Source organism: Parus major, chromosome 4A (assembly GCF_001522545.3).
Source record: "Parus major isolate Abel chromosome 4A, Parus_major1.1, whole genome shotgun sequence".
Lineage (NCBI taxonomy): Eukaryota > Metazoa > Chordata > Aves > Passeriformes > Paridae > Parus > Parus major.
The window spans coordinates 13,206,396-13,218,405 of record NC_031772.1 but is presented as its reverse complement, the minus strand read 5'-3'; the positions used below and the strand labels follow the sequence as shown (position 1 = coordinate 13,218,405).

Here is a 12,010-nt window from a genome sequence, read left to right as displayed (position 1 = left end):
GATAATTGGTCAGGAGAAAAGACTCCCATCAGCCACCAGCAGCTTCAACTTCCTTAGCTCCCAAAGCTATCTTAAAGGTAAAGTCACCCTATGACACTTACGCATAGAATTATTAAGTGGCTTCAGTGCTTGTAGCTTTTTCAGGAAATGTTAACCTGAAATTTGGCTTTAAGGTGAATTCTCAGTGTTTAAAAAAATTATTGTTTATTTGAGCCTAGAATGAGATGTCTAGAATGCAAACAAGATAGTGCATTATTTCATTTCAAAATGTTTTGATTTTACACTGGAGGAGGGAATGAAAGAGAGAGAAAGGAAGATTAAAAGTAGCTGCTGGCTGCAGCATCTGAACAGCACTGATGCTGTTCCTGAGCTCATAATGAGAGCACCCTGAGCTCTCATTATGCTTGCCTCCAGCCAAATCACTTTGTGCTCTGATACTGCTGTAGCTCCCAAGCTGGCCAGAGTCAGACTGTCAATACTTGGATAGAAGACCTCAAAGCAGCACTTACTCACTGAAGAAAGTACTGATAATGATTTTGTACCCAGCAGCTGCTCTCCTGAAGTACAGCCAATGCAGTGCTGGCTGGCTCAGTGCACTGGATTGCAGACAGGGTGAGAATGTGAGGGCTCAGCCATTCCTTACTGTGTTTGTTGGGTGTTATCTGAGCTCTGAAGGGCTTTAACTGAGAGCAGGTTCCCACTTGCCTAAATATAGTGTAACTGTTGTATATGTGGGAATGCCTATGCCCCAGCGAGCATAAAGAACTGTGGGAGAATATAGGACACAATTCAATTCTCCATTGACAGCAATTAGGAAATGTCTGTTGGCCCTTGCCGGATTAGTCTTTCACCCAGAGAGCATCTAACACATGACATAAAGTAAACTGGGGTTTACTAACTGGGGTTCTCTGTTTAGTGACTTCCTGTTAACCCTTCCTGACCAGGAATCAAAGGGTTGGGATTCTTCCCCCTTAGAGGTTCCCATCTCCAAGGTGTTATTTTCCTGCTGTGTTATCTCTCTCCTTTTCCTCCCCTGCTCCCATCCCACACTCATCCTCTGGGGCCTGCGGCTGCAGCAGCAGCAGGATGAGCAGAAGGCTAAAACTTCTGCAATGTCAGTAAGAGAAATTAGAGGGTAGAGCAAAGAGCAAGAAAGGTCTTCTACTCTGGAAAGATCCAGTCTAGCCCTTCATGTCTGGGAAGAGTACAGCATGGAAAAGTAATGCAAGATTTCATTGCCAGCTTTTAAATCATACAGTCAGCAAACCTAATCCTAAAAAACTGAAAGTGCAGATCATCAGAGTTAAAGGAAGACTATTGGAACCACTCATACCATCCTGTGTTAGACTTCCAGCATGGATAATCTAATTTGGTTTGTTTCAATATATTGTTGTTAAAATTCTTTCTTACAGACCATGTGCTCATGTGCACAATTGTCTTTAGAACTCACTAATAACACTGTGCCGCTTCTGGGTGGGAAATCATGATAATACCTCTATTTCTGTACCATTGCCTGAAACAATTGCTTCTGTTTCTTGTGTATTACAGAGTTCTTTGTAGACCTGGACTCAGTGATGGGACCCTTAACACAACACAGCAGTATGACCAATCTGGTTCGTTACGTTCGCCAGGGACTCCACTGGCTCCGCGTTGAGGCTCATTTATTGTAGTGACTGATGCCCTATTCATGACATCCCCATTCTTCTACCTCTACCAGCGCAGAGACGATCACTGGTGGAACTCCACTCATTTTTGAAAGTTTATTCACGTAACTTCATTTTTATTGCCTTTTTTAATATCCTATCTATTGGAAGTAGAAGTCACCATAAATGAAACTTATGACTCAAGAGCCGTATGTGTTGTATCATCTAATAATTTTTGACAATTTTCTATGCCTTGTGTCTCCTGGATCCTGCCATCCTTATGTGCTTTATGGAACGGTACAGTCCTTGCAGTATTGTTTTAAGTCCATGCTGCCTTCAAGTGAACACAAAAAAAGCACTTTGAGAAGATTGGGCTCCTGAGAAATAGTACAAAGCGTCTTAAATATTTAAGGGTATATATGAGAAGTCCCTTCTGAAATAAATTAGTTGAAATTATAGCTATTCATTCAAAATAATCTTCTGAACCTGAACCAAGCTTTTTGACGCTTAATTCTGGCATCATTACTTGACTCAGTACATTCCTAAGATTTTATACTTCCTATAGGTTTAATCTCTAAAAAAAATCATTGAATATTTTACAGGTACAGAATGTAAGATCACCAAAGGTGTTAAGAGGTAAAAGGTTGAAGGAAAGCCTCATTAAAGAACGATGACACACTATGCAATGAGGTTTTGATATTCCATTCCTCCAGTTTATTGTTTGTTTAAGAATTTCAGTAGGCAGCAGAATTTATTGCAGTTTTTAAGCATTTTCAAAATATTAGCTTTCTTAGTCTTATCTACTATTCCTATACTAAATCTGTGAGTTTTCTTTATTTTTAGTCTCAAACAAATACTTATCCAAGATTTTTCTTCATAGAACAATCTCTCCTTGCATAGTGACTCACTGAAAGATTTTAACAGGACTGCTGCACTCTAAGCATTGATATTGTATGTAGAAGCCCATTAATAAGTGTATGCAGATTCTTTATGAACTGTCTAGAAGTTTAACTAACCAGCTACTGTTGAAACATTATAATTCCATGTAGCATCAATTTTCACCTGTTTTGTTCATTTCAGAGCATTAGAAACTAACAGTATTATCTTGCTATCTTCAAAACAATGTCAAATTAAATAAAATCACCAGATTTACCCAAAAGCAATATAACATTTGTTTAATAATGGCCATGAATACTTCAGTCAGATTACCTTTTTTCCAAGCTCTGCATCTGTTTACCCATGCCGTCATGTTTTGGACCATTCCTCTAATGCGTGAATACTAATGAGACAATTCAGATAGAATTTCAAAGCAATTGTGAATAAATTGCACCATTTCACATTTGCTCTTTCCTCTTATTTTTTTCCCCTGTTATAAACTGCACTGCTCTTCTGGTGCCACTGCAAGAGGCGCTGGTGCATGAAACAAAACAAAATGGATTTATATCAATAATTCACAAGTTTTTAAATGGTCTCATCTCATTCTTGATATAATGCCTGCATACCTTACTGAACTGTAAATTCCATTTCTATAAACATGCTCATAGCAATGTAAATATTATTCTGACTCATCTCATTGAAATAATACAATATGTGTATTAAATGCCATCCAGATATTAGTTAATTGCAATTACTTTCTGCTATATAAAACTGTATATTCTTTAATCCAGTGAGTTATTGGATTCTACTCACTGGGTTGTGGCCAGATAAATAGGACAAATTTGCATTTAAAAGGTTCAGACTGTTAAGGTTTTCAGAGCAGGCCTTGAATATTTGCAATAAGAGCAGTTTAAGGACTCTACCAAGTGCACATTTAAGACAAACATTTCTTTAGCTGTTGGATATTAGCTTCCTATAGTACTACCTTTTCTTACAAATCAATAATTCCTAACATTTTTTTTCCCAAGACTGTATTGTAAACACTGCCAACATGAATCATTAGAGAAATTATCTAATGATAATAGGGTTTTCTGCAAAGGATATTTGCAGAACATGCACATCCTGTATTATCTGCACATTCCTGTTACTGAAGTGGTTGATTCACCCTTATCTGTTCTCTGAGGGTTTCAGTAACACAGCTGAAACCTGAATCTGACGCATTGGTCACACCGACTCTGGCCCCAGTAGCTAATGAATAAAACCACGGCAGTCTGAGCTATTCAGGAATGTAGATGAATGGTGGTGGTCAGGGGTTTTTTAAAGTAAAAGAAAAGTAAACATTTGAAATATTTTTTTTAACAGGTTGGGTACTTGAGATGAAGGTTGAGCTGATTTTGTCATAAGCCAGAGTTTTCCATTCTTTTTGCAAGTAACTATTTAGTCTAATTAATTATATTGTCATCACTTGCTCCTTTAATGTAGATCAAAATCCAAGACTTCCATGCATTTACAAAGGATAGCAATGTCTTGAAGACAGTCTTCAGACACAGGGGTCTTCAGAATTTGCTGCAGTCATTCAGTGATCACCATATATTATCTTTCCCTTGTTGCTTGTGGTAAACAGGCTCCTATCTCTAAATTTACCCCATGTTCAACAATCTTTTGCTTAAACAGCTTAAGGAATTAGTTGTCCTGATTTTGTATCCTGTGAGTTAGGTTGAAATGTGTGCTGAATCAATGGCATGATGATAATAAGTCCAGCAGTCAAGTCTAGGATCACAACCCAACTTACTATTTAGCAGTCTTGTTTCAAAAGCAGCTTAGAAACACATTAAATATGGAGAGAAAATTATTGTCTTATCCCCAGGGATGATGCTTCTTTTGGGTTAGTTATTAAGGATTATTGCACTTTTACAGGCACTATATTCATCTCATTTCAATTGCCAACATGTCATTTTCATGGAATCATTTTACCCCTTAAAATATTACTTCCAGCAGAGCTAATCAAATGAGATTGTTTTTTATTTCAATCCATGGGGAAGCAGTATGTCTGTGCTTGGGCATTTGCAATGTCTGCACTTAAAACTGCCCAATTCAGGCGTTCAAAATTATGAACCAAGCATCAAAAATTACAAGATTGGATTAAAATTGTGGTTTAGTTTTGTTGGATTTTTTTAATAAACTCTTTGATTCTTGTATTGCCAAATACAGGATGCTGAGCTTTGGGACTGATTTCATGACACATTTTCAGGCATTTTACAAGCATGCCAAGGGCTGGAACTGACATATTTGTTTTTAATAGTGATAAACTGGAACAGTGATGCAATCTCTTGACTTCTGTAGCTGGATTGAAGAAAGACACCAAGCTTCGTAAAACATTGCCAGAACTGACAAGACTGTAATTTGTGACCATGGCTGAGAAGGTTTGGAGCTGTATAAAGAGTTCAGCAGTGAAGGGAGCAGGCCTGTAAAGGGCTAAACTTAGGCACTTGAGGTTTAAGACCCAAGGGCAGAAAAGTCCTAAATGCTCAAGAGAGGCATTTACAAAGCACTTAATCTCCACTTCAAGGGCCGAAGCAGGTTTTAAGTATTTGACAAGGTGCAGGCAGAATATCCAGCTCCCATTGCAGGGAACATCTCCAGCTATGTGATTTGTGTTTGGGTATTCTAGAGCAGGGAGCAGAGGGAAAGCCTTTTTGCGATAGTGTTGGTGGCAACTTTGACAGCTTGCATCTTATAGCTTAATTTCTCTTTTTCTTACATGTTCTTTGTACTTTCAATTGTTTAAATATTCTCTCTGTGATTGCTTCATTTATAAATTATCTCCTTTGAAAGGTAGACACAGATCTGTTCCTAGTTATGCGGGGCATTTTCAAAAATAGGATCTGAGATCTTTCCTCTTAAAGAAACAAAATAAGCCAATTGAATCTGGAATTTAATTTCCATGCTTTTTTTAAATTTCACGGATTTTATTATGTTATTCTATTATGACAATTTAGATTCACTAATGTTTTTAGATTCTTTGGAAAAAACTGTTTCAATGAGTTTTTATCAGCCTTTAATACTGTGTAAATCCAGTTATTAGTCTTGTAAGTGAAAATTAACAGATAACAAAAATGGAGTTGGTAGGGATTCTGACTTGAGTAATAATGTACTTCATTGCTTAGAGTTCAGGAGAAATTCCATGCAGCATTGAAGCAAGTCCATGAGTATGAGTGTGTGTACACATCTGAGTAGATTTATGTGTGGATTTGCAGCAGAAAGTCCTTGTTCATTACTTCATAGCACAGGAGGAAAGATATGGTAGCTGTAAACAGAAAACATTCCTACCACTGCTGGTGGCAGTGGCATTATTCAGGTGTAGTTTGTGCATAGTCCTGTTTGCATCTACTGCCTCTTGCAAACAATGAAGCAGTGGCAGAAAGTAGCAACAATTCTGTCATTTTAGTTCTGTGGTCCCTGTAGTAAGAGCTGAATGTGCTGTGTCAACATACTGTTTTCCAGGTAAACTCATTTGCCATAGACCAGTGTCTTGAAGCTTTAAGAAAGACAAAATATTCAACAAGTCACCAAAGAAAATGAAGTTGCTATTCTGAAGCAAGTGTAGAAGTGTCCCAACTGCAGGCAGGCTGCAGACGAAGGGGTCTTTGCAAAGGGCCTTTCCCCTCTCAGTATCTTCCTGACCTGACCTGAATGCACTGGGAGTGAGGCAAAGGGGATGAAGATGGGAAACTAATCTACTGTCCTTACGATATCTTCCAGCTTTACTTTACATGCTACTTTATAAATATAAATAAAACAAGTCAATGTTGGGAGAGCTCAGTTCCTCAGTTTCCAATAATCCTCCTGAACTTCCATGACATAACCAGAGCACATCAATGCGTAAAGGCATTCTCTGTTGTCTAATGAGATATGTGTATATAGGGGTATATTTTAGTTATATCACTTGATATTTAGCCTAAATGTATAGGCTAAAAGCTATTAAGGTCTCCTCCATTACTGAAACCTCTGCCACTGAATGCAAAATGTCCCGCCTGACTTAGAGAGTAGTCATCTTCTCCCCAGTACCCTTGTCAGACCTGCCTTTCTGATGTACTTGGTAGCTTTCCTTAAGCCATTTTGTTTCAGAGATATTTAGTCTTCCAAGATCATCTGATCATCTCACACCAGTTTAAATCTCTTGTGGTGGCTGCTGAAGTCAGGATAGATTGCATTCAGATCTTGCGTTCAACTCGGGGGAGGACATGACTCTATAGAGAGAGATGAGAGCAGATGAGTTACTACATAAAACTGGTGTCAGGTGAGAATCAAACCTGGCCTCATCAGGAGGCACTGCAGCAGAAATACTGTGATGAAAAGCTGTTCCCAGAACCACAGGGTGTGTAGTGACATTTCAGGCAGCTCACTGGCACTGTAATCATATTAGGCAATGGTAAAGATGCCAAGAGTGGTTTAAAGAAAGTGGGAGAAGCTGCTGTGGTCTGACATCGTGAATTGAAGCTGAGTGTGCTTCTTGGGAAAGGGGACTTATTACTGTTGATGTGTCCTGCAAAATAATACCTATACCATGGTATCCTGTGAAATTAGAATACAGCAGCACCACATCCAGTTCTTCAGTCCACCTCAGAGTGCCACCTCATGTCACAGAGAGGTATTTCTTGTCACTACCTTGAAGTCACCATCCAGTTAAACCATTATTTTTACTTTATTTGTACAACAGAAGCAAGAACCAAGCCCAAAGGCCCACATAGTCCTGGCCACTGTACTGGGGGTCCAGTGCTGTGCCCAAGAGGACTGAGAGACCCCAGCCCCACTGCCTGGGTGAGCAGAGCTGTGGCTCCGCATTGCTTTCAGGTCTTGGTCCTCTGCAGCTGCAGATGGATTGGGATTTGAGCACTCACTTGTACTTGCACTGAATCTGGAAATGCCAATCAAGCTGACAGAAGCTGTGCACACATGACAGCATAGAACTCAGTCAGTACCTACTGTACACAGAATTAGAATTTAAATCGTGGTGTCCACAGAACCACTCATGCTTACAGGACTCCAACTGAGTCCCACTGATGCCAGTCTAAAAGGTCATGTGACTGGACAATGCGGCTGTTTGAGACTTGTTTTCTTCTTTGATTTTAACTGAGTTTCTCTATCTGCAAGTTCCATAAGCTCTCTGTGCTAGATATAAGTTTACTCACAACTGTGTGAGTACATTGTAATACCATTGAAAGGCCCTTCAAGTATAGATAGCCCTACTTTCCACTCATCTCATTTATTTTCTTCTCAGAATTCAAAGGAAGGTCAGATTCTGAGGTGAATTTAATTGTTTTATTGAACAAAAGTAACTACAATGGACCAAAATTTGAGCTAAGCAAATGTAAAGTAACAGTAAAAAAAGTAAAAATAACTTGGCTCAACTGGTGGAATTCATGGCACCAAATTCTGCTGTCTTGTGGCATTAGTGCAAGTCTTACAGAGCTTGCTGAGTACTTTTTATCAGAGGAGAAGCTGGATAAACAAAAATGGCATACCCTTACTGGAGTTATGTGTATTAGGCACAATTGCATTAACCCAATTCATTGAATGGAATTCCATCCATTTTTGTTCTGGCTGGGCACTCATCTCACTGAAAGTAGTTCAAGGTCTCTGGACTAGAGCTGAATAACTGCAAAAAGATTTGCTCTTCGACCAGACCATGTGTTGACTCAGCCCTTGCTCAGGGAAACCACCACTGATTTCAGTGACAAGTAACAATGTTATGGACACAGAGGAACACCGGCAAGAGACATTTACCCTTGAATTTATGAAAGAACTGAATAGTAGATAGCAACACAAGTGTTTTATTTATAACAGAGGTAGAGTACAAGTTCCTCAGCTGGTGTAAACCAGTATAGGAGTACTGATTTCAGTGGAGTTAATCCAATATGCACACACCAAGGAGTAAACCCTCTAACCCCAGACTAATTTTTGCCAGTGTATCTCTATGCAGATAAATTCCCAAAGCTTTTATCATCATGCCTCTTTACTGATCATGCCATTGAAATGATTAATGTACCATAATCCTTGCCTATGAGGAAATATTGTACTTTGCAAAGCTATGCAGTGTACAGCACATCATAAAACAGCTTTAGACCACACAGTCTGTGGGGAGACGCATTATCAGAAATGCGATGAACAAAGCATCTTTTGATCTGATGTTGATTACACCTCACTCTGCACTTCCACAGCTGAGTTTTTCATACAAACCAAGTGATGGCTGCATGTATCTGATGACTGAGGGCCAAACCATCAGCTGATGTGCCTCTAAGTAGCTCTGTGGATGTCAGTGCTGATTTACACTGGGTGAAAAACCAGTCCTCTCCCTTTTCATACTGTGCTGCATGCCCTAATGCAGCTTTATAAATGCACACTGAGGCTGAGCGAATATTGAACTATTCTGATTCAGCACCAGATAATCCCTGCTAAAAAAAATTGGAGGGTAATTCCGGCCTGCCAACTAGATTTGCATATGTTTTGGTTTTAACTAAAGGCATGGTGCAATTTCATTACCTCCCAGTTTAAATATTTACTGGCATCAGCATTAGCTTGCACAGAAAGATGGTAAATAAATTCAAACATGTCATATATTCTCTCAGTCTAGAGATGGAATCTGTTACCTTAGTTCAAAGACATGCTAAAGTGGTTTTTCTAAGCCAAATGGGTTCTGTACATTCAGAAGTCTTGGCAAATATTTATCTAGGCCCAATTCTGCTGTTCTTCCCCTGAGCATCCTGGTCAGCACGTTGCTCCACTGAAGTCCACAGAAGTAACTGTGTGAACTGGTGCTTAGCACACAGATTGCAGAAGCAGGCACTGAATATATTAGGTTGCAATCAGAGGTTTAATTTTAGCCATATGTATCATTTGAGGACACTGAAAAATGATGTACATCTCATCCAAGCTGACAGTCCTTGTATTTCCATAAAATATTGTATAATTTATTCCTGTCTGTATTTTTGACATCTCTGGATTGCATGTCTTCTACTGAATCTTAAATGCTGTTTCTTTTTAAACCCACATTCAAAAGGTTTAGGATATAACATCACAGAATATGAAAACAAGTCAAAGATTTGGTGATGTTTTGCTTTGGTTTTGAGCTCTCCTTTCTGAGTTTCTGTTTTGGCTTGGCTGTGGTACTCCCAGAAGTTTTGGAATGGTTCAACTCAATTAAAGTTCCTTCCTGTCATTTGGGAAAAAGGAAAAATAATAACAAAATAGAACTAAGGTTCAGGAAAAGTAATTCTGGCAAACTTGGTGGGTGTTTGCTCTTCCTAGCTGTCCTGATTTTTTTAACCCTGCCATGTTGGGTTCTCTGTCTGTGGGTTCTCTCACCCACCATTTCTGGCTGTGGCAAATACTATTTTTTTTCTTTTTTTTTTGTGTGTGTGTGTGTATGTGTGTGTGTGTGTGTGTGTGTGTGTGTGTGTGTGTGTGTGTGTGTGTGTGTGTGTGTGTGTGTGTGTGTGTACATGTATAATTAACCAAAATATCAGGAAAATTTATATGTGCTTTCCTCTGGTTCCTGGAAATAGAGCAACATTATGACCTTATGGTCTTCCAGCAAAAGTCAGATTTAATTTCTGCATTGCAGTGCAACTTAATTAGCTACTGGAATTAGATTATGGTCTATTAAATAGCTTTTTACCTTACATTCATGTTCTTACTTTTTATTTACTATTGAAGTAGTATTTTTTTCTCATGTGTGCAAGTATCATATCAATAATCATTGCAATTCCACAAGGTGTCTTTGTTCTGAACAAGCATGTTATTCTTGTAAAGTTTTAAGTATAAGTTAAGATGTTTTGTACAGACCAAGGTAACTGTTAAAATGTCAAGCAATTACTGAAATGTTGTATAGTTAAAAAAGTTTGATTTCTTTTGCTTTATATGTATAAAATTGTATCTTGCCTGTTTTGCTTTGTATTTCCAACGTGTTGCACAATTATGCATTTTGTTTACATTTGTTCCTTCTTCAGAAAAAAAAAAGAAATAACAGTAATACTTTATGTACAAACATTTTAAATGTACTTTTGTTGTTTTTAAACACAATGTCTCTGTATAAATAATATTGTTTGAGCTGGTACATTCATGTCTCTCATGGAGGGATTAATTATACTGCCAGTGCATTGAATTATTTAAAAAAAAAAGTAAAATAAAATTTTTATGAAAATGTAACCCATTTTATCACTATAAATTATTCTGTCTTCTGCTATTTTCTCATTCTCCTCCCAGAATACAGTAAGTATGGTACAGTAAGTACTGTTTGTGGGAGAGCTGTCATTCGTTTTAATTTTTAATCAATGTGTTTGTGTCATTGCAATGACTTAAAATGACTTGATGTTAGAAAATAATGTAGTGCTGATACCAGCTGTGAGGTAAGGGTATCAATAATGTGCTTTCCCCATCACTGAGGGGCCTCAGCTGCAAGACAGCAGCCTAAATCCTGTCTGTCCCAAACCAAACCCAGAGATCAGAGGGGCCAGGCTTCCAAGGAGGGTTTTTTTTTGACAAGCAGCCCAGGGCTCCAGCATGACTAAGGTGGTGCAGCTCAGCATTGCTGACCATCTGCACAGGTGCCTTGGTCCCCAGGGGCTTCCTGGCATGACAAACCTGAGAATACCAAGTTTTCTATCATCATGGCAGAAATATCTCTGAGAGGCAGTGCCAAGAATACCAGCTCAGAAGAGATGTAAAGAGCTCTCTGGAGAGGCAGAGCAGCGTGTGATGAGGCTGCCCGGTGCAAAGCTGATGCTGTGCAGAGCAGTGCTGCTGCTTATGGGGCAAGTGAGGTTGAGGTGCCCGCAGGTAGAGAAGTGCAGCTGTCCCAACACCGAGTCCATGTCAGGCCACTTTCTCCAAGCAAAAGAAGCCATCACTGTGATTTGTTCTGTGGGCCTTCACATTTACATTCAGTCCTGCTGAAAACATTTCCATCTCAGTCTGGACAGGTGCATGCTCTGGACGTGCTGCAAGAAGGCATGGCCGGGAGGCATCTCATCCCAGACAGTGCTGGGGAGGGGGTGGTGAGCCCAGGGTACAGATGGTGTCACAGAAGAATGCCTGGAGAGCCACACCAGTAGGTGTTAGTCTGGATTTGAGGCTGAGTATCTCTTGTAATGTCCTCTTAGAACAAAGGTCCAGTAGCTGGTATCTTCCAACTTCTCAGCACCACTCTGACCTCATGAAGCAGCTTAAAGCTCTCTGGTATGACCAGATGTCCTGGTTTAGGGCAAATTTGGAAGAAAACCTCCAATGGGCCCCCCCCCACAGGGAGCAAACCCACGTGGCCCTTTTCCCCCACCCCCCAACCGGTTCGGGAAGAGATTTCCCTGAGAGAACTGGAAAAAAAACTGTTTATTTCACAGGCACAGCACTACCCAGCACAAAAATGAATGATATCAAATTACAAAAACCTCTTGCCCTTCAGAAGTGATGACAAACTTCAGAGGGTCTCTTCC

At 39.4% G+C, this 12,010-nt stretch overlaps 1 protein-coding gene across 1 annotated transcript in view; it reads left to right on the top strand.

Annotated features, from left to right (window-relative positions):
- The window catches only part of AFF2 (AF4/FMR2 family member 2), a 313,841-nt gene extending 303,114 nt beyond the window's left edge, over positions 1-10,727 (top strand). Inside the window, exon 22 of the mRNA XM_015626354.3 lies at positions 1,549-10,727. Coding sequence (XP_015481840.1) covers positions 1,549-1,670 — 122 coding nt within the window. The 3' untranslated portion in view covers positions 1,671-10,727. The remainder of the gene's footprint in view (positions 1-1,548) is intronic.
- Positions 10,728-12,010: the final 1,283 nt, after the last annotated feature.